The sequence below is a fragment of the Epinephelus moara genome, chromosome 14 (genome assembly GCF_006386435.1).
Source record: "Epinephelus moara isolate mb chromosome 14, YSFRI_EMoa_1.0, whole genome shotgun sequence".
Classification (NCBI taxonomy): domain Eukaryota; kingdom Metazoa; phylum Chordata; class Actinopteri; order Perciformes; family Serranidae; genus Epinephelus; species Epinephelus moara.
This window is the reverse complement of record NC_065519.1, coordinates 4,594,360-4,617,154: the sequence shown is the minus strand read 5'-3', so window position 1 is coordinate 4,617,154 and position 22,795 is coordinate 4,594,360. Positions and strand designations below refer to the sequence as shown.

Sequence of the window (22,795 nt, the reverse complement as noted above, 5' to 3'; positions counted from 1 at the left end):
CAGCTGCAGGACTTTTACTTTGAAGGAGCTGCAGGTCTTTTGTTATGAAAGAGCTGTAGGACTTTTATTATGAAGCAGCTGCAGGACTTTTACTTTGAAGCAACTGCGGGGCTTTTACTTTGAAGCAGCTGCGGGGCTTTTACTTTGAAGCAGCTGCAGGACTTTTACTGTGAAGCAGCTGCAGGACTTTTACTTTGAAGGAGCTGCAGGACTTTTACTGTGAAGCAACTGCAGGACTTTTACTTTGAAGCAGCTGCAGGACTTTTACTGTGAAGCAGCTGCAGGACTTTTACTTTGAAGGAGCTGCAGGACTTTTACTTTGAAGCAACTGCAGGACTTTTACTTTGAAGCAGCTGTAGGACTTTTACTGTGAAGCAACTGCAGGACGTTTACTTTGAAGCAGCTGCAGGACTTTTACTTTGAAGGAGCTGGAGGACTTTTACGCAGGACTTTTACTTTGAAGGAGCTGGAGGACTTTTACTTTGAAGGAGCTGGAGGACTTTTACTGTGAAGCAGTGGAGGACTTTTACTTTGAAGCAGCTGCAGGACTTTTACTTTGAAGCAGCTGCAGGACTTTTACTTTGAAGGAGCTGTGGGACTTTTACTGTGAAACAGCTGAAGGACTTTAACAGATTAAGAACAATATTGCCTCAGATTCTCGTGCCCTTCCACTGATTGATTGATCATTGATATATAAATATTGATGAACCTGTGGTATGTCTCCCAGTGCTGCTCTCCCAGTGTGATGAACATCTGGTCGGTGCTGTAAAGTTTCTCTCCGTCCTTCATCCACACAATGTCCGGCTCCATCACTCCCTGAACAGCACAGCCGAGCCTCACGGCATTCCCCTGAGTGACCGTCTGATTGGACGGATGCTTCGTGAACAACACACCTGCAAGAGAGACGACAGGAAGGTGAATGAACGACTACATTACATCATCAGGGTCTAACAAGAAGTCATGAAACACACAAAGGGTCAAATGATGGAAAACCATGTCGGAGGAAACATGATGGAAAACAGTGTCCTCATCACTGCTCACACACACCTCATCATTTCAGCTCTTCATGCTTCATGTACGTCGTCATTTATTCAACCAGTCTGGTTCTGCTTTTACCAGCACATCTACTGTAACACCTCAGACAGGAAACTGTTAAAATACTTTTCCGTTTCTCTACTCGGTGTTTTATGTCCAATGTGAAACTGTGCATTAAAAAAGGATGTAAACACACTCAGAATTCTTCAGTTTGAAATCACGGTTAGCTTCGGTGTTAGTTAAAGCTCCCTGTGGAGTTTTCTTTCTCTGTTTACATTCACTATGTCTCAACTACAGTCACTGGCCCAGTCCCAGTCCAGCTCCTACACCCTCTCTCCATCTGCTTCCACTCTGTTTGCACGTTCTCGTGGAGGATCCGCCACATTAAGTGCCATCCTAAACCAATTAGCGGAGAGTGAAAGTGCATTGTGAAAGCCTCTAACAGTGAGTCTACATCAATGCTGACTCATAAACCACCAACTCCTCTCAAGTGCAGCATCTTGTTTGTGTCGAGGACGGAGGAAACTCCACATAATGTGAGTTCCGTTCAGTTATTTCCAAAGGAAAGTGAAAAGTTGCCACCTCACACAGACATTTAATAGACTGTTTTATTTGGTGCACACATTACAGAATTAGAGCAACGACACACATGTTGAACTGATTTAACTTGATTAACTGTGTCGTCTAATTTCAGGGACTGATGGAAAGAAAAGGACCAGATCAAACTGAGAAAGGCAAACAAAAAAAGAAATGCAGCCAAAGAAGCCTGGGAGTAAGTTTTATTTCTGTTAATTAATTAATTTATGCTAGAAGTCTCAGAAGTAATAAGGATAGAGGACGAGACATACAAGATCAAAGCTGTGAACCAGCAGCAACAAGGAAAGTGGACAGACTCGGAGGCAGTCGCCAACAGGGCCATAACCTGGGCCGACATGTGGAAGATCCATCAGGCAAGACAGAGCTTCCTCATCAGATCCACATACAACACCCTCCCAAGCCCCCAGAACGTACATCTCTGGTACGGCTCGGAAATAAGCTGCAGTCTCTGTGATGTCAGTGAAGATTCTCAGTCATCCAGGTCATGGTAATCTTATGTGCTATATCGTAGGCAACTGGACTTGCTCAAGTTTCTTGAAGACGTTTCACTTCTCATCCAAGAGACTTCTTCAGTTCTAACGGACTGATGTGGAGTCGCACACTTTAAACTTTGTGTGGGTGTGAACCCTTACAGAGTCATTAAGGTCACATGTGAGTCCTTGACCCACCCGGCCATCTTGTATGTCGTTTGGGTTAGATGGGACAAGGTGACAATGGGTGTTTGTCTGGGGAGGGATCCCAAGACGGCATTGTAGGTGGGTGATAAGTGGTGTCTGTTTGACGATGGTCGTTCTAGTTTGACGTGATGGCTTCTTTCACTCCCCATCTTTCTTCTCTGGCCAAGATGTAGACATTGCTGTCCTCGAAAGAATGTCCCTTTCCTTTAGATGTAAATAGACAACTTATACAACAGACACAAAGTCTTGACCTGAGGAGTTGTGCAGCTAGGCGCTTGTGGAGTGGTTGTTTGGTTTCCTCTATGAACTAATCTGTGCATTCCTGGCTGCATTGACCTGCATACACTACATTACTCTGCTTATGCCTGGGTGTTTTGTCCTTACGGCGATCAAGCTTCTGCCTCAGAAACTACTGCTGGAAATCAACTTTGACCCAGGGCCGGTACAGATGGCGCCACGATGAAGTGCTCCAAAAACTGGCAGGTGTGGGTGGAACGCAGGCTTGAAGCCAACAGAGCCTGTCATTCTCAAAACCACAGATACACTTCATTAGGTGAGGAGCTGAAGCGGAAACATCATTGGAGGGAGTGGTCTGTACTGACACCTGGATGTGAGTGGCAGGTGAGGATTGACCTGAACCAGCAGCTTAAGTTTCCACCTGAAATAACACCAACTTCCCTACAGCTGGACATCGTCCTGTGATCTATCTCTGCCAAGACAGTGATCATGTCAGAGCTCACAGTACGGTGAGAAGAAGTGACGGAGGCGGCCTTTGAGAGGAAAAAAGGAGAAGAACAGTGAGCTTGCACTGAAGCAGGGTGGAAGGTATGCACCAACCCTGAGGAAGTCCGATGCAGAGGTTTTGTTGGAAAATCCACCCAGAAGCAACTAAAACCACTCAGAGTCACTGAGTCCAAGCAAAAGAAGGCGCTATGGGAACTGGCCGAGGAGACAGAAAGTGAGCTTCTGGCTGTGGCTCAAAAAAAGAGACCCAAAGTGGGGAAACAAGAATCCGAGGGCCAGCTGCAGGGAGTGGTAGGGAGACAGTCCTACTACTGCCCCACCACCTAGAGATGTTCTGGGATTCAAGGGGCGAAACATCTGTGAAGGGTGGCTCCCAGCTGATGACCCTGCGTCTGGCCTGCTGGCACCAACAGAGGTGTGACAGGCAGAAATGCCTTGCAGGTTACGAACACCTGTGCTTTCATAAATTCATTTACCGATTGATTGGTTTTGGCCTGCATATGAAACACATGAAATGAGAGTAAGGTTTATTTTTCTCAATGGTTACGAAAAATTACAACAGTTCCTGTTCCACTGGAGAGAAGGAAGTTCGTCCAGAAGCTTGCAGCTATATTTGTACTAGGTCTGGGCCGATTGGACGATGTGATCGCTCATCACTGATGGCTGTGAGTCCAATGATGATTTTAAATTCTCCTGAAGGTCCTTTCTGGCCGACATCCTTTCATTTGAACCCAAACCTTAACAAAGAAATCCCTCTCTGGCAGACAGCGCTATGGGTAAACTTCTCCCAACAAACATACACGCCAACATCAGGATGCTAATGGCGTTCCTTCTGTGCTTAGAAAGTTACAATTCTGATTCACTTCAGATTCTATTTAATTCAATTCAATTTCATTTATAAAGCCCAATATCACAAATCACAATTTCCCTCAGACTGCTTTACAACATACAACACCCCCTCTGTCTTTGGACCCTCACAGTGGATTAGGAAATACCTTTAACAGGAAATGACACCCTTGTCTCAGTCCAGACAACTGTGCTACTGTAATGAATAAAGGTGGTGCTCCTTGGTTCAGCTTGGTTGATTAGTGCATATCTTTGAGTCGTTGCCCCCTCCCAACAACGCTGTTATCGACAATTGTGATGTTTCACTAGAACCTTTTACACTGCCTCTTCAAGACAGGAAGTTCAAACCGTTATGCCGCCTTGTCATTCTGTATAAACGGTACAATCACGGTATGGCGGGACAGAGTTGTTCTGTCTTTGAGCCGGCATCAGAGGTCATAACAGTGCCACAAGGACCTCTGTATAAAATGGACAGCCTGCAGGACAGGATCATGCAGGTGATGTTTTGACGATGCACTATGCATGTAACCGACAGTGGGAGATTTTAGAAGTCGTTGGTAGCAGTTAGCAGCTAACTCAAAGAAGAACAGTGGCCAAAAATGTCCACAAATTTGGAAAACAATGAGGTCTGGGAGCTCCTTATCCACTGAACAGAGGAAGAGATCAGCCGCCATATGACAGACACGGTAAATGCTTGTTATTTACATGTTATTGTTTAGAAGGTGCTGCCCTTCTTTTGCTTCCCTGATACCAGCATGCTGTCTAAGATCACACACTGGAGCAGCATGATGCCGCCGTCATTTGGTTCTGTGTAAAAATACAAAGGGGGCATGAAGAAGGGACTTTGTAGCGTGATCGCTGTGTAAAAATGGCTACTGAGAGCAGTGTCAGGAGCCAATTTGGTAGACCAACCCTGATTTATACCCTTCACCTTGATAAAGGGAGCTTCATTCAGCTGTGATTGTGACAGAGTGTGACAGAGCTGGAGGCTGTTAATGTTGGATTGGAAATGGGCCATAGTGTGAAGCACTGACAACAGATCCCAACATGTCCAAACTCTTCCTTTCCCACAAAACATTGGACACGTTTTTTTAAACATTATGTTTACTAGCTAGCTAACCGTCTTCTGTCTTTGTTGGCACGTTGCAGCATTTCCTCTTATGTTACTGCCACCTGCAGGTCAGTGGAACAGTGTCACATCATTGGTAGGACTGTGTATCACATCACGTGATCAAGACAAACCAAACAGGGACTGACTCTCAAAAAAGCAGCTCCATGGAGGAAACCTTTAATTTCCAACCAGCAAACAGTCTGACAGACTCCTTTACAGAACAGACAGGCTTTTATTACATCTGTCTGAGTTATAAACTGAGTCGAGGGGTCGGAAACCTGCAGCTAGTGTCCAACTTCAGGACCCAAAACTTCACGGGCATTAAAAGCCACACACCTTAGAGGGAGAAATTTACATCATATCTTCCTATAGTCCAACATGAAGTCTTCAAATGACGTATATTCTGTGTGACTAACATCCAAAACACCAAAATATTCAGCTTAGTCTTTTAAGACAGGAAAAAGCAGCATTATGTCACATTTTAGGAGCTGAAATCATCAAATATTTGGTATTTTTGGTTTCAAAAGTAACAAAACAATTATCCAGTAATCAGCAAAGCTCCTGAATATTTTTCTGTCAGTCGACAGAATCGCTGCAGCTCGTCTCTGGAGACCCTCTGGACATGAGAGCAGCTGATGCTCAGGCAGCAGAGGCATGCTGGGAAGTCATAAACATCTAAATCTCTGCAGCAGGGAAGTCCCAAGGCTTTCTAACGTCACATGAACGCATCATCACAGAGAGTGGCGACATCATCGACCATCATCTGATGTCTCCGACCTTCAACAACAGAAGGTTACATCACTTCCCTCAACTCGTGGCATCTTGAGATGTAATTTCCCTCCACTGATGACATCATCACGCAGCAAACGCAGAGCTGGTGATGTCATCATTTGGTGCATTGTGATGTCGTCATTGTGAAGAGAAACAGGCACCCTCAGGATCAGTGATGGAAATATTTAGACTTTATTTTTTCTTATTTATAGGGGACAGTTTGGCTCCCTGACTGTGTTCACACTGACACCAGAAGCTACCCAGTTCTCCCAGTCTGACCAGTTAAAACAGTCACTCATCACTCGAGAACACTCTCACATACACGATGGACAGTTTTAAATGTCACAATCTTCTTCATTGTTCTGGTTGCACAAAACACCCTTAAGTCTTCTCCTTACGTTTTCCTTAAAATGTTCACTTACGTTTTTATGGTTTTCTCCTTGTCTTGGTCTTATACTTAAGGAATCCCTAAACTGTTGAACAAAAGACCTTAGCAACCAAAGCAAGATTAAAACAAAACCTTAAGGTACCTCTGACTCTGTTTTAACTGCAACATGACAGAGTATCACAAGTGTGAGTCCAAGCAAACAAACAATCTCGATGGAAACTATTACAGCTGTAAATCTCTTTCAATGCAGTAAATGAGTTAACGTTTTCCTTAACTAAAGACACCTTTTAAGGGCTTCTGTGCAGCTGTGTAAGTCCCTGAGCTAAGGAGAAATAAAGCCTAAGGTGTCATACTTCAGGAGAAAACGTAAGGTGTTTTGTGCAACCGGTCCCTGTGCTTACATTACCCACAATGCAACTGGACCATCAACAGTCCTGTCAGAGACTCGTCTGTTCAAAACCTCCTTAACCAGACTGGGAATTTAAGGCTCCTGTGTCGCAGTTACACACTGATACAGGCAGTAAATATATTCATATCTATAATGTGAAAGAAATCAGATGTTAACTTTAATATGTAACTAAATTAAACTTTGAAAATTAAAGCAAAATGTTCGTCCAAATATTATCAAGTAATAAGAAAACAACATCATACAAATATAAAACAACGGGAAAAGTTTCTCGTTACAACAAGAAACTGGGTGAACGTTTGTTTAGTACAAGCAGCAACACGCTGCAAGCATTTAGTTTGTTGAAGCAGCTCTCTGTGCATTGCATTGTGGGATAGCGGCGTCCATCAACAGTTCACTCACAGTTTAAAGTTTTTAGTCTGAAATTTCTCACAAAACTGAGACACAGCTTCTGTGTGGCGACTGAACTGCAGCTGCTCACTGTGTGTGTGTGTGATAACAGCTGCACACACACACACACACACACACACACACACACACACACACACACACACACACAGTGACCTTCTCCATCACACTGACTGTTTGTTGTTTAGTAGAATTTCAATGTTTTATAACAGTGTTTTTCTTTGTTTTATTATTTTCTCATCTTCATTTTCATTTATAAATGTCACATCACTCTAATGCGACCTTTGACCTCTGACCTCTGACCTTCAGGTAGTTTGTGATGTTTCTGACCCAGAGTCTGATCCACAATCACAGTTTGTTTTTTCACATGAAGAAAATTTCAAATGTCACATTCAGGTATTAAGGTATAAATCCACAGATCCGCTGACTGATGTAACACTGACTTGTATTTGTCTTATTTCAGGTCAACTGATTCTGTTTGTCTTTATTTTACTTGCTGAAACCTTTTCGCTGTTGAAGGTCACAGTGATGTGTGTTTCCTAGAAAAGATGTGTCAATGACTTTGCCTGTGTAACTGGTGGATGATAAAGGCTGTCTGGAGCTCACATTCTCTCATGTTCCCTTAGTGAACCTGCACTTTGCCCAGTGGGTGCTGATAAAACTGTGCTGCGAGGGACCTCACGCCAAACTCCATTCGAAAAATAGCGAAAATTAAGATATCACTGCTTTTCAGCTCGTTTCAGTATTAAAACAGACAGATGTTTGACTTCTTTACAGTCGCACGAGTCTCCTGGTTAATTCGGCACACCAATGAGCAACTTACATCAGCAAGAATATTAGGTTTTTACTGATTCAGGTTGCGCACAAACAGCTTTCTGCAGTGCACTTTGACTGGTAGAGGCAACAGCAGAGCGACACAAAAGTTGCTCTTTACTTTAGATAAAGTGCAGTTTGGTGTGTTAGTGTGTGCCGAATGCACCATAGGCTTTCTAAAATGTATTTAAGAGCTTTAAACGAGTTTTATCAGTTGTGAATATTTCACGCATCGGTACAAAACTTTAAATTTAAATATTTCCAATGGAGTTTGGTCGGACACAAGACTGAAAAGTAGCATCTTTCCTTACACTTTGATGAATGTGACCAGACTCCAAACACACAAACACGATTTCACTTTGAGTTTTGTCTCCATGATGTGATGACATGATGAACACTCACCGTTCCCACAGGTCCCTTCATGAGTCCCCAGTAAAACCAGTAGGATCCACAGAAGCAGCTTCATCTTCTCATTATTTCTGACGGAGGATGTTTTTAAACCGTCGCTCACATTAATGAACCGGGTCAGCTCGGCTCGGTCCGGCTCGGCTCGGGCTCCCACTCCCTTCACTGAAGCCTCATTTCCAGCTGGACAAACAGGATTTCCACCGGAGGAAGGAGCGAGACTGGAGGCAGCAGTTTGGAGGATAAAGGGCTGAATTCATGGAGGAGAGTTTTTCCCACCGGAAACAGAGAGTTTATAAAACTGATAAAAACTAAAGTTTGTGTTTCCGGCCGCAGATTAAACCGCACAGAGTTCATGTAAAGTTTGTTATCAGACCGCGAACACTTCCACACATTCAGCTGCTCAGCGGCTCTGAGGAGGGAAAGTGACGTCAAGCTACACACAATGAAACACGAGCACACCGGAAGTGACGCCTTCAAAATAAAAGAAAAGCGCATATATCTTTCAATGTAAACTTATAAATGAATGAATAAACAGATAAATAAATATTAGAAAATAAATTCATAATTTTATACACAGCGAAAACAATTAAACTCAACCCCCTAGTTCACTGGATTGTTTTTCATTTATTTATTTATTTATTATTTATTTTAATTGAAAGACTCTTAAACATTTAAAAAAAAAAAAAACGCCAAACTGTACAGTGAACTCTTCAGAGAATATATTTTTTCTTATTCAAATGTGATATATTTTATATTATTAAAATAAATGAATCCCAAATTTTATAGCCTATATATTTAATTTATTATTTGTAGATTTATTTATCTATTTAAATTCATGTTCTCGTTTCTCTGTACTATTTCATGTCTGCAATATTTACATATTTATTGTTTTTATTTCAATAAAAATGTGAAGAAAGAGCATAAAAAAGTCGTTTTTCACATTTTGCATTTTATTTTTTTTGTATTATATATTTTATGTTGCATATATTTTGTTTATTTATTTATTTATTTATTCATTCATTCTCTCATTCATTCATTTATCTATGTATGTATATAATCATTTATTTATTTATTTTAAAAATGGTTAATTCATTCAGCTGCTTTATTTTCTATTTTTATTTTATTTTTTTATTTTCACTTTACTTCTTTTAATTATTTAATTTTCTCAAGAAGCAGGCGCTGTACTCATATTTTGACACATTATGTTTAAATTAAATGCTAATTATTGCATATATGAATCCAGTTCAGGTCAAATGTCCCCAAATCAAACATTTTCCCACAGTCGTTATTAACTGAAGTCTAAATTATATTAAACTGGGCCACCAGAGATTTAAATGAAACCTCCCATTAAGTCACATCCTCTGAGATTTTGTTTATATTTATTTGCATCTTATGATAAAGTTACTGACAGGGGTGTGCAAACAATGTCACAATAACAGAACCATATTTGTAAGTTAATTACATGTTGGCCTATATTTTATTTCCTGGTAGATTCATTCTTTGTTTATCACCGTTATTTCTTTTTACACGTGTTTATATATTTCTATATTTCATTTTCCAGCTGGAAGCTCAGGTGTGACACTTATCACAGTAACTGACACAAAAACAGCGACATGGTGTTATTATTATTTGAGCAATTATTTATTTCCTTATTTATCATTTGAGGTAAACATTCAGTAATTCAATAAAATCACGTAACCGGAAGTGCGTGTTACATTCTGTGTGGTTTGACACCAGTTGGTGGTCTCGCTCCCTGAGGAATGTGGAGGGGGAGGAGGTGTGTTAGTGTGTATGTGTGTGTGTGTGTTTGTGAAAGGGAGAAAAGGACAGAGGACTCACTGCGCATGACCGCCACCAGCTGGTGTGACATAAAATCAGCTTCACTATTTTTTTTACTGCTAATAAAAACAATTAATATTGAAGATAATCAATTATTAGTGATTAAAAAGGTACATTAATAAGAGGCAGACACTACGTTTCTAGGAGCTGAGGGCACTGGGAGTTTAGTCCAGACCCATTTTCAGTGTGTCGAGGGTCCTCCTCTGGAACTTTGTTGAACAAGAAGTTCTACTTTGATGCTTTTTAATGCACTCTGGCACCATATCTGTGTTTAAAATACAAAAAAAATCTATGCTTTCCAATCTAAAAATCTATCTACCCACCCTGGTGATGGAGGTGTATTAGTTCAGGTCAGGCCTCCGGTGATTTTTACAGCTCCTGCTGCAGGTTGGTTGTTTGATGTCAGGTGAGAGGTGTGAACGTGGTCTCATCAAACCTGCAGTAAAACACATCCAAGTTGTCGGCCTGTTGATGGGTCTCTACAGAGAGGTCGTTGGCTGAAAACCTGTTTTTAAGATTACAAAAGGAGCTCCTCTGATCTCCTTCATCTGAGTGTTTCTGTCCTGGTTGTACAGGAGTCTGTTCCCTCTTCTGTAAGCCTCCTCCTCCTCCTCCTCCTCCTCCTCCTAATGAAGCTGTTGTATGTGCAGGAAGGTTAAGTCCACACACACACGCATGCTCACAAAAAGTGATGTGATGTCATCCAGGTGATCAGAGCTCAGGTACAGAAACCAGAAATTTTCCTTATGTTCTGTGACTCAGTACAGATCTGAGGGTCCTGTACTTTACTTTAAAAAATTCTATTTCTGCTGCTTTATTCTTCTACTCCACTGCATCTCAGAGGGAAATGTAGTTTTTACCTGTATCTGACAGCTTTCGTTACTTTTCAGGTTTAAATTTTATACATCAAAACACACGACAGTTCATAAAATATTAAGATGTAGATGAAACCACGCAGCTGTGTCTACAGAGGTTAAAATGAACTCGACAACATTCAGATGATTAATACTGATATTTTAACAGTAAGAACAGTTTTCATTGTGATATTAATACTTTTATTTTAGTAAAAGATCTGAGTACTACTTCCTCCTCTGATCAGCTGGACACTCAGAGGACGTTCTCATCAGGACTGAAACAACTTCAAAAAGTTTTTTCAGTAAAATCTGTTCAAATCAACAAAAATCCTTCGAGATATCAACTCGTTAACAGATGATAAAATATCTGTAAGTGTGGAACATGCTTTAGTACGTGCTTTAATAAAAGAATAAAGACAATCTGTCCTTTAAACATGTAGCTGACAGGAAGTCTGTGAGTTAGAGTTTAAGATTAAAGACAGGAAACAGGAAGTCCCAACATGGTCAATAAAACTTTAACGTGTGTGTGTGTGTGTTAATGTGAAATGATCCCAGAATGTTGATACACAATTAAAGGTCTTAAAAATGACACTAGTATCAATAAATAATTACAGGAACAAATCAATTAATACAGAAAAAATAAATGCATAAATAATTCAATAAATACAGACATTATGATCTCCGTCCTCTCGGACACAGACACACAGATATATCTTTTAAAAAACAGAAATTAATTTAAGACATTTATTTTTGCATCCTGTTAAATTCAACATTTATTTCTGAATTAAATGTATTATTTCTATATTCATGGATTTATTCCTGTAACTTATATTTAATTATTTATTGATACTTAAGTCATTTGTAATCCTCCATAAAAACTATAAATTCCTTCAATCCTCGGACACTAACGACCTCTTCTTCCTCCTCACTGAACTCTGCTCATTATTCACATTATAAGTGTCAAACTGAGCTGAGATCAAATGAAACAAACTCATCAGCTGTTTCACACTGAAGCAGAAACTTTACAAACCTTCGTCTCAAATCCAGAAACATGAAAGAATAAAACACAGAAAGAAATTATATTAAACACCAGCAGAGAAAGTGATGTTGTGTTTGTGCGTCTGCTCTCAGAAGGATTTTAATAAATTAAATATTAATGCTGTTTCAGTTTAAATTCAGGATTCAGACGCTCAAACGTCTCTGCAGGAGCTCGTTTCCACCAGGAGGAGAACAAACTGGAGGAAAAATCTAATATATTCCAACAGTCCTGCTCTGTCTTCACAATATATTTTTTTACTTTAACTCAAACATGAGTCACGTGAACGACGTTCATCGTATGGAAATCTTTTCTGTTTTTTGCAAAAACATGCAACAAAAACACTAAATTTTGAATTATAGATATTCTTCACAGCTAAAGAAATAAACCTGTTGTTTGAGAAACAAGAATAAAACCTCTTATAGATTATATACAGTCAATTCCTCTTGGGCCACAATATTGGATTTTTTGCCAATATACAACAACTCATTTGGCTGATAACCAATATCAATATATCCACTATTTTTCCACACCTAATTTAGTGATCATCAAGTCTCCTCTGTAGTGGAATTAACATCATATTATACATACATGCTCTGAAAATGATGTCCCACCAGCAGATGGAGACGTGAAACACTTTTCAGTGTCTGTAATATTCAGTCATTGTGCAAAACAAGAAAAACCATGTTGGCCGATTCTGATCGTTCATTTTAAAGCCGCTAACGATGACGTGCCGATTTTATCTTGCATCCCTAACTCCTCTCAAACACATCGACTGTGTGAGTCACATTCTATCATGTAATTTTGTTTTAATACACTTTTGTGCTGCAACGTTTCATCTAAATGTTTCTTTTAATCTGTCTTCGTCACATTCAGAGCTTCTTCTTCTTCATGTGTTTTTGTTTCACATGAAAAATGTTCAACTACTAATAAAAGCAACATGGAGGAAGACGATAATATTGTGTTTTTTTCATGTTAAATAAGTGGATCAATAATCAGAGCTTGTTTAACTACTTTGTCAGACTTTTGATTTTCCAGAAAACATGCTATATCGCACTATTTATAGATGCTGCAAACTACAATTAAATACACTAAAAGATGATTTTATCTGCTTCTATTCACAAACAAAGTTAATTTCTCTCTTTATTTTTACTCTGAATTATCAAGTAGTTTTCCTAAGTACTGATTATTTTCAAATTCATCTGCTAATTATTGATCAATGGTGTAAAAGCTGGGAAAAAAAGTCCAAAGTGACGTCTTCACGTCCGACCAACAGTCAAAAACCCGACTGTGAAACCAGCAGAGAGTCATATCAGAAAACAGTGGTTTGTTTTTTGTTGCGTTGTTGCTTAAATATTGACTTTAATTCATCCTTTCAGCTCTAAATCATCTGTTTTCCTGGTGGAAACGGGCTCCACATGTTTCACAGAGATGTAATGATGAAGATGTTTCCCACTTAAATAAGGCAAACAGCATGTTGGGAATCAGCTTACATTCATCATCATCATCATCATCATCATTAAACTCCTCTGTGTCCTCTGTTCAGTCTCTAAACATCAGAGTTTCTGTTTTTATTCCCAGCTGATGAAATGTTTGTGTCTGAATGTTTGTGTTTATATTCAGAGGAAGTTAACGGTTAAAGGAGACAATAAATTAAAGAGACAAACATCAGAGTGAACGTTAGTGAACGTTGTGTTAACGTGAACGCGTCCCTGAGTCTCTGCTGTCGACTGGAAACACAGTGAAGGTTCACCACCTTCATCATCTCCTCCTCCTCCTCCTCTCGTGTTAAATCTGTTTCTTCATGTCGTCTGTTTCCGTGTGAAACTCCCAGAGGCCGCCATGTCTGTCCACCTGTCTGTCTGTCTGCAGGTTAAATGAGTCAGACAGGAAGCAGCAGGTCCGTTCTTCATCCAGCAGCAGCAGCAGAAGGCGAGGGTGGGGGTAGAGGGGTGGTGCTGTAAGGAGGACTGTCCCGGCTGTATGAGGTCCATTATTACTGTTTGTTTGTTGCAGCAGAAGAAGCAGCAGCAGGGGTGGTGGTGGGCGGAGTCTCAGCTGACCCCGCCTCCAGGTTGGGCTCTGACGTTAAGACTCGTCATCGAGTGTCTTCAGGCGAACTTCTTCTTGGTGGCTGTGAAACGCTCCATGTACTGAGGAGAGACCAACAGAGGCCAGTACAGACCATCAGAAACCAGTACAGACCATCAGAAACCAGCACAGACCATTACAAACCAGTACAGATCATTAGATACCAGTACAGACCATCAGAAACCAGTACAGACCATTATAAACCAGCACAGACCATTAGATACCAGTAGAGACCATTACAAACCAGTACAGGCCATTATAAACCAGTACAGACCATTAGATACCAGTACAGACCATTAGATACCAGTAGAGACAATTATAAACCAGTACAGGCCATGATAAATCAGTACAGACCAGTATAAACCAGGACAGACCATTATAAACCAGTACAGGCCATTATATACCAGTACAGACCATTATAAACCAGTACAGGCCATTATAAACCAGTACAGGCCATTATAAACCAGTACAGACCATTATAAACCAGTAAAGACCATTATAAGCCAGTACAGACCATTATAGACCAGTACAGGCCATTAGAAACCAGTACAGACCATTAGATACCAACAAAGACCAACAGGGACCATTGCTTCGTTCCATATCATTACAAAACCATTACAGACCATAATAAACCAGTACAGATCATTATAAAGCATTACAAACCAGTACAGACAATTCTAAACCAGTAAAGCCAACAGAGACCAGCAGGGAGCATTCTAAACCAGTACAGACCATTATAAACCATTATAACCCAGTACAGACTATAAAAAACCATTATAAACTAGTACAGACCATTATAACACCAGTGTGGACCATTATTAACCATTACAGAGCATTATAAACCAGTAAGGACATCAGATACCAACAGGCACCATTACAAACCAGTACAGACCATTCTAAACTAGTACAATCCACTATAAGCCATTAAAAAACAATATAAACCAGTACTGATCATTATGAACCATTAAAGACCAAAGACCACCAAAAACCATAATAAACCACTACATAGCATTGTAACCATTATAAACCATTAAAGACCACCAGAAACCATTATAAACAGGTACAGACCATTGTAAACCAGTACAGACCATTATAAACAGGTACAGACCATTGTAAACCAGTACAGACCATCGTAAACCAGTACAGACCATTATAAACCAGTATAAAGACTGTAGAGAGCCTGTAGTTAATGTACTATTTGATGACAGCAGTGATAGTGCAGCCTGTTCTCTCCCACGGGCCCTGAATGCAGCGTGAGAGGAAGTGGTCCTCACCTTGTCGTAGCCCTCCAGGTCTCTGAGGGTCTTCACCTCAAAGAGGTTTCCCTCCACAGAGAACAGAGACACCTGCGAGTCCCTCAGGATGGACTGGGGGATGGACGACAGCTCCAGACAGTTCTCCTCCAGACGGAGGACCTTCAGACGGGGACACTTGGACACCTCCTCTGACAGCATCGAGATCTGGAGGAGGAGGAGGAGGAGGAGGAGGAGGAGGAAGAAGCAGAGTCGATAATTAAATCAATATGTTTGACAGTACGAGGCGTGTCTGATCTGTTTATCATTCCGTGGCGTGGCGCTTCTGTACTCATGGTACCTGGTTCTGGTTGAGGTTGATCTCGATGGCCTGCAGCTCTGACACGGCTGTGGGGACGTTCTGGATCTGGTTGCGGGACAGGTCCAGCAGGTCCAGGTGCCTCAGGGCTCCAAGTCCTGCGGGGAACTCAGAGATCTGGTTCCCAGACAGGCTGAGGGTCCGCAGGGCTTTGAGCTGGTTCAGAGTCGGGGGCAGCTGCTGGATCCGGTTCCCATTCAGACTCAGAGTCTCCAGCTTCTTCAGCTTTCCGATTTCACTGGGAACACTGGCTGAAATACAACATGTAGGGATGTTAACGGGTCACATGACGATCCGGATCACACCAGAACCAGGTCTGATGATGACCTCAATGTGTTTAGATCTCACTTTCTGAAAAGTGTTAGATCTTTTTGTTTAACCAGAAATCAGCATCACACCAGACTCCATTAAAATACACAGTAATTTTGTCATCATAAAACACACTTTGTTTAAAGTCGACTGAAACTAAATAAAACTCAACAAAGACTTCTTGTTTCATCTTCCGCTGTTCCAACAATCACCAGCTCTGGTTTGGTTGAATTAAACCCTTAATTCACCCAGTCAGATGTGACAACATGCTGCCTCTGTACAGGCTAAAATGACTGTTTATTTGAATGGAGTCTGGTGGGTTTGGTGATGGTGATTTCAGGGCGGTTTCTGGTGAAACAAAAAGGATCTTACTCTTTAACACAAAGCTCTATCTCTGTAGGGATCCTTTCATAATGCTGTCAGACGCTTAGAATAACAATTGGAGCCTGTCAGTGGCAAAAACAAACACATCTTTATTTAGATGAATTTTATCTTTATTTTAACCTTGTTTTATTTTTTATGTAGTTTCTTTATTTTTTATCTACTTAATCTTTTGTCTTATTTTATTTATACTGTTTGATATTTATTTTATCTTTATTTAATTTTATATTTATTTATCTTATTTTATCTTTAATTATTATATTTTGTTTTGATTTTAATCTATTTTATCTTTGGTTTTTAACCTTGATTTTTTTTTTTATCTACTTTTGTTTTTATTCATCTTATTTTATCTTTATCTAATTTTATATCTATTTATCTTATTTTATCTTTAATTATCAGATTTTTATCTATTTTATGTTTGATTACCTTATGTTATCTTAATCTAATTTATCTTTAGTTATCTTAATTTGTCTCTACACACATTATTTTATCTTTATCTTACCTTAAGTCTTTTTTAAATCCTTATTTTTTAACAATTTCATCTTTATTTTATATAACTATATCTTTACTTTTCTTATTTTATCTAATTTTATCTCTTATTTTTTTGTCTATTTCTTTATGTAACTGTATCTTCATTTATTTTTTCATATTATTTTACCTCTATATTATTTCATTTTTATCTTATTTTATCTATTTCATCTTTATTTTTATTTAATTGTATCTTTACCTATATTGTTTATGCTCGCTGTGACTTTTTCTGTTATTGCTGATCTGACGGTGTCTAATACATGTCGCTGTACCTCTGACCCTGTGTTAACCTACATATGACTATTAAAGTAAAACTGAAACTGAACTGAAGGTCGTAAGTAGATACATCTAACTTTTGTATTGTGTCTTTTTCTGCTGCTTCCCACATCAAACACTCACTGAGTCTGTTGGAGTTCAGCGTCAGACTCTTGAGCTGCAGGAAGTTTCCAATGCCGGCAGGAAGAACCTCGATCTTGTTCCCTGACAGGTCGACTGTCCGCAGGTTAGCGGTGAGTCTCTGCAGCTCCTCAGGAAACTGAAACAACACAAGCAGCATGAAACACTTCAGACTGACCTGAAGATCAACACCACACAAATACTGACAGACAAAGAGCTCAAAAACAATGAGGAGAAAGTGCAGTTCTGTAGCTTCAAATCTACTTTATTATATTTTCAATTTTTTTTATTGTTTCATGTGCATTGGTCACAAATTGTGAATTAATTTTTGTCTTTTTTAAAAAAAATTGTTTTTATGGTGTACAATTGTTCTGTTTATCAGCATATCAGTCATCTGTGAAGCACTTTGAACTGCACTAATGTGTATTAAAGGTGCTGTACAATTAAAGCTTGATCGATTGAAGTTTGATATCGAGAGGAGACAGAGAACAATCTCTTAATGCACACGACTAATCAATATATGATGTATAATAGCTTCAATAATCACATCTATATGGCACTGAGTCTGTAACGTGACAGCTGACATGATTTTGTTTGGAGATATATTTACTTAGAAGTGATCAGGCTTTAATAAATGCTATTTATTGTTAATTTGATCTTTTCTGTCTTTTGTCACATGTCAGACTGTGTGTTTTGTTGGGTTTTTGGTGACAAACAGAATTAAAATCAGAACAAACAAAGTCACATGACGTGTCGTGACTTTGGTTTCTGACTATTTTTGGTTTAAACAGCAGATTATTTCTGAGCCTGGATCAGCGTCATCACTGCAAATCTGTTTAATACTGAACCATAAACACAGTGACATCATGGACAGGTGTGTGTGTCTCACCTCCTGCAGTCCCTTCGCTGTCAGCTGGAACACCCCAGTCTTCTGGGAGGTTTCCAGATGAGACTTCAGTGCACTGTTCCCCATCTGGACCCAGCAGCCAGGTGTCTGTCTGTCTGTCTAACACAGTGGTGATGCAGCTCCACTCTCTATCTACTGCAGTAAAACTGGAGCTAAAGTGAAGCTAATCTCTGCGTTCATATCCAGACAGGATGAATGTGAGTCCCGGGATCGTCGGTGTTAATGAGATCAGGCGGTGAAATCCCTGCAGAAGAAGAGTAATCAACAACAACAACAAGCAACAGGCTGGAGGAGCTAGCTGCATTAGCTTGACAATAATGTAATAATATCTTAATAATAATAAAACATATGGAACACTGGTGTGACGTTTAACCAGCTAACAAACCACCCGACAGCTCTCAGTAAACACACAGTAAAAACACACATCATGTTTGTGGGTGTGAATCAGGAGCTAACGTCGTGCTAGCATGCTAACGTTAGCCTGCTAGCCGCCATTAACACAACTAAACAAACAGGAAACGAGGCCGTTTTACTTACATGAAAGCGAACACTTAAAATGGCGCCTTTAGTCCAAATGTTTCCAACACTGTTTAATAAAATATTAGTATAAAACTAAAAGTGAGCAGAGAGAAGACGCCCTGCTACACTGGGGACCGAACGGCTACGTGAGCCAATGGGAACAGCGGAAAGCGTTACGTCACTTCTTCTTCTTCTTTTGATTTTATTAGCGGTTGGCAAACAGCTTCCGGTGCAACACCGCCTCCACAGCAGGCCTCACTGAAGTTATAAGATAGGGCAGTAAAACGTACAATATTTCCCTCTGAGAGATAGTAGAAGTATAAAGAGGCAGAAGATGGAATATTTAAGTAAAGTAAAAGTATTTCAGAGTCGAACTGAAGTGAAAAGTACCGGAAACTCTCTAAAAAGTCCAGACGGTGGCAGTAACGGGCACAAGCTGCCATTAAACCTCAAAGAAGAAGAAGACAAATCGCAGGGCGGGTTCAGTTGGAGCCGTTGTTGATGTTTCACAGAGGAATATCCTGCTGTATAAACGGTAAGAACAAACATTAAACTCTTACTAAACTGTTTGTGGTTTCGTGTACAGCTTCATATCATCTAACGGACTCGGTGTTACCGTCAAATTACACTCCAGTGTGGCTGTTTTCAGGGACAAACTTTACCCGCGCTGTATCCTCGCCAAGTCGCGTTTAAAAATCGCTCACTTTAAAGTTGTCTTGTATTTTGTTTTAACATACAGAACTTTTAGAAGAAAATTCAGTGAGATTTTGAGTCTTTAAGAACCAGACATCAGTTCGGCATATGTACTGTACAACACAGAACATCTGAGTAGAGAAAAATCTGGGTTATATATATGTATACACGTTTCCTGTTGTTGGAGTCGTCTTCCTCCATAACACAAGCTACGTGTGGAGCTTATTTGCTTCAGCTTCTTTACTGTATTTCTTTTTTAAAACTATGTTTTTGTTGGGGTTATCAATTCTAAAAGATATTACATAAAGTAGAATAGTCAGTCTTGGCAGCAAATTTGGTAAACCACCAAATGAAAAGGCAAAAAAAGCATGAAAACAGAGGTGAGTAAACAGATGTTAAAGTGGTGAACAGTAATCATGAAGTACACATGGGCTACTGCACTTGCCCTGCCCCCACTCCAGTCTTTGGTTTTATTAAACATTATAAACACTGTTTCAAAAACTCCATGAAGCTCCCCAAATATTTTTCAAACACTGCCAGCTTTCCTTCAGTAGTATATGTCAGTTTTTCCACAGCAACACGTTGATAAATCCTTTCTGCACTGATTCATACATGGTTTGTTCACATCTTTCCATCTTATAGCTATTACTCTTTTAGCTTGTGAGAAACACAAGTCTATTAGTGCATGGTCAGTCTTCTTGTAAATCTTTTGGACAAACACTTGCGATGCACGGCTTTGGCTGACAAGGGATTTCATTTTGTTATCTGGTGAATCATGTCAAGAACCTCCTTTCAAAAACTTGATCACATTACATTCCCACAAGCAGTGAAAGAGTGTTCCTGTAGCACTAAAGCATGTGTCTGGCATATTGGAATTCAATTTGTGTAGTTTTGATGGTGATAGATATGTTCTTCTTTACTTTATTTCTGTCTCTGTGTGTTTCAGATGGATCAGTGGGATTTGTGTCCGTTCTCAGTGACTCCAGCTGCCAGCCTGTTGTCCAGATGTGTCTCTAGAGGAATTTTGTCTCAGGTCAGAGCAGGTTATATTCTTTCATGTAGTTAGGGATGCACGATAATATCAGCACGTCATTGGTATCGGCTGATACCGGCTTTAAAATAAATAAAGAATTGTCCAAAGTGCTTTTTCTTATTTATCACAATGAATGAATATTACATACATTGAGACATATTGTATTTCATGTCTCTATCTGCAGGTGGACCGTCACTGTAAAAGTATATTTGTATAATATGTTAATTCCACTACAGAAGAGACTGATCACTAAAATTAGGTGGAGAAAAAAGTGGATATAACGATAAATGAATAAACGTCACAGTCATGTTCCAGCAGAACCAACTCTTTCCTGATTAAGTCTGTAAATAATGAAGATCCTCATGTTCTTCTGTCTCTACCTGTCCCCAGGAGGAAATAGACTCCGCCTCCTCCAGGCTGAGCCCCGTCTTCTCCTCTCACCTGCATGAGGCTGAGCAACGAATCAAAATGCAGAGAGAGCTGGATCAGGTACACTTCAGTCTGATGTCACTTCCTTTGTGTCCGAGCGCCTGGAAATATTTAACATCATCAATGAACTGGACCGAAGTTAAAAGAGTTCAAAAACCTGCAGATTATTTTAATGTTTATTTTATTATGAGTGTCCTGTTCGTCTTAATCCTTTCCATGTGTGCGGTCAGATCTGTTTTCTAATCAAAGATAAACATTGTTAACGTGTTGAGTTATCGTTTGTTGCTGCAGCTGCAGCTGGAGGTGGAGCTGCTGCAGATGGAGAAGCAGAGCGCCGACGTCACGCACAGTTTCTACCTCAGTAAGTGTTTTTGTTTCACACATGAGCACTAAACAAACGTCTGCTGATTTTTCTTTTTTACATGCATGAGATTTGTTGAGAATCAGAAGAATCCACAAACTTACCTGGACTTAAAACAAACTTCTCAACGTTTCATCAGTATTTTAAACATACACTGATTTGTGTGTTTCCTCCTCACCCACTGCTGAAGTTATAAAACTCATCACCAGATGAACTTTTAAGATTTAACAGTGAAACAGGAGGAAATGTGGAGACTTGTTGGAACAATAACAAACCCAACAAACAGTCATACAAAAGCTGTGTCTAAAAATCTGATTGACCTCACACAGTTTGGTGTCTCCTGCAGCTCAGAGGTTCCAGATGTTACAGATGTTCTGCAGTCACCTACAGGAGCTCCTGAAGGATCAGAACAGTCTGAGGCAGAGACTGATGAAACCACTGGGTCGCACCAACCTGCCTGTTCAGGCTCACCTGCACAGGTAACGTCTGTCTGACACATAAGCTGCGTTGCATTTAACTCTGTAGCTGGAGCTGGAAATGATGTCACACCCAAGTTGATCGCGTTCCAGTACAAGCAGGAAAACCGAGACGTTGTTGGCAACACCAGTTGATATCCTGAGACCTGAAATCACCACCTCCAGCTCATATTATGAAACTGGAACAATACAGACAGAGACCAGTGTGTCCCCAGTTTGAGCTGTAAAGGCGTGTTGTCCCCAGTTGGAGCTGTGACGGCGTGCTGTGTTTCAGGTTCGTGGTGGACGTGGTGAAGATGCTGCTGGACTTCATCGAGACTCTGGAGGAGAACCTGAACTCAGTCCGCTGCAGTCCCGCTGCCAGAGACCACCTGACTCAGCTGGTCAGTCACATGACCTCACTGTGTCCACTCACAACACATGATCATGTTTGTATACAGTAACTACACATATTTAACCCCTTCTTCTTCTTCTCTCTGTATATCAGAACACCTCTCTCACACAGTTACTGGCTCACGTGGCGGATGTGGAGAGTTTGTCCAATCAGGTCCTCCAGAGGAAGGAAGTCCACAGCAGCAAGCAGAGTGACACCTCTGCATGATGACCCCTCCACACCTCCTCCTGCTCCTCCTGCTCCTGCTGGACGGACAGGAATCGGTCTCTTTAGACAAACACAGAATCTCTAAATGGACACTGTATATTAGTTATTATCATTATTATTATTATTATAATGTGTCAGATATTACAGACGTGACAGACTTGATTATTGTTTTTGTAATAAAATCTGATTTTGGTAGAAACTTTGCCGCCGTGACTTCCTGTTCCTGCTGTCTTCAGCCGTGTTATAAAACACCAAGTTAGTTAAATAACATATTTCTAGATGTCTCTTTAAAACTTTTTTTTCCTTTTTTAGGCGACTGATTTCTCACCTTCTTTGATTTAAATCTTTTCTCGTGACGAGCCGCTGAAAAGATTACAGGCTGCCATTGGGAGATGGATTTATCTGAGGATCTCTCTCTCTTTAGATTTTAAATAAAGTGGTGAATTTAAAACGAAGTGAAGCCTTCTGTGTTAAACCTGTGTAAAATAAATTTTCTATCTTTAAAAGTCATTCCAGACGTCAGATTT

General features: G+C 40.1%; 3 protein-coding genes across 4 annotated transcripts in view; 1 reads left to right on the top strand and 2 right to left on the bottom strand.

The window, feature by feature from the left end:
* Positions 1-8,616, bottom strand: part of tyro3 (TYRO3 protein tyrosine kinase) — a 37,052-nt gene extending 28,436 nt beyond the window's left edge. For both annotated transcript variants that reach the window (XM_050062936.1, XM_050062938.1), the window contains exons 1-2: positions 8,199-8,616; positions 710-893 (exon numbers count right to left, since the gene is read on the bottom strand). In XM_050062936.1, the coding sequence (XP_049918893.1) occupies positions 710-893; positions 8,199-8,262 (248 nt within the window). In that variant the 5' untranslated portion in view covers positions 8,263-8,616. The remainder of the gene's footprint in view (positions 1-709; positions 894-8,198) is intronic.
* A 2,780-nt stretch (positions 8,617-11,396) lies between these two features.
* lrrc57 (leucine rich repeat containing 57) lies at positions 11,397-18,850 on the bottom strand. The gene is made up of 6 exons (XM_050061857.1): positions 18,694-18,850; positions 18,139-18,400; positions 17,253-17,388; positions 15,618-15,886; positions 15,299-15,484; positions 11,397-14,086 (listed from the first exon to the last, which is right to left on the bottom strand). Exons 2-6 carry the CDS (start codon positions 18,220-18,222, stop codon positions 14,045-14,047), a joined length of 717 nt encoding a protein of 238 aa, XP_049917814.1. The 5' UTR covers positions 18,223-18,400; positions 18,694-18,850; the 3' UTR covers positions 11,397-14,044.
* Positions 18,851-19,062: 212 nt separating this feature from the next.
* haus2 (HAUS augmin like complex subunit 2) lies at positions 19,063-22,467 on the top strand. Its single transcript, XM_050061858.1, has 7 exons — positions 19,063-19,210; positions 20,315-20,401; positions 20,792-20,890; positions 21,122-21,191; positions 21,538-21,670; positions 21,942-22,050; positions 22,155-22,467. The coding sequence occupies exons 2-7, from the start codon at positions 20,315-20,317 to the stop codon at positions 22,266-22,268; spliced, it is 612 nt and encodes a 203-aa protein (XP_049917815.1). The 5' UTR covers positions 19,063-19,210; the 3' UTR covers positions 22,269-22,467.
* Positions 22,468-22,795: the final 328 nt, after the last annotated feature.

What these genes read in the sequence shown, in the direction of transcription:
- haus2 (XM_050061858.1), top strand. Translation starts at nt 20,315, where the DNA reads ATGGATCAGTGGGATTTGTGTCCGTTCTCAGTGACTCCAGCTGCCAGC. An exon ending in GTTCAGGCTCACCTGCACAG is followed by an intron (nt 21,671 to 21,941) that starts GTAACGTCTGTC and finishes GCTGTGTTTCAG; the next exon opens with GTTCGTGGTGGACGTGGTGA. An exon ending in GAGACCACCTGACTCAGCTG is followed by an intron (nt 22,051 to 22,154) that starts GTCAGTCACATG and finishes TCTGTATATCAG; the next exon opens with AACACCTCTCTCACACAGTT.
- lrrc57 (XM_050061857.1), bottom strand. Translation starts at nt 18,222, where the DNA reads ATGGGGAACAGTGCACTGAAGTCTCATCTGGAAACCTCCCAGAAGACT. An exon ending in CAGCGAAGGGACTGCAGGAG is followed by an intron (nt 17,389 to 18,138) that starts GTGAGACACACA and finishes GTGTTGTTTCAG; the next exon opens with TTTCCTGAGGAGCTGCAGAG. An exon ending in ACCTGGAGGGCTACGACAAG is followed by an intron (nt 14,087 to 15,298) that starts GTGAGGACCACT and finishes GTCTCTCCTCAG; the next exon opens with TACATGGAGCGTTTCACAGC.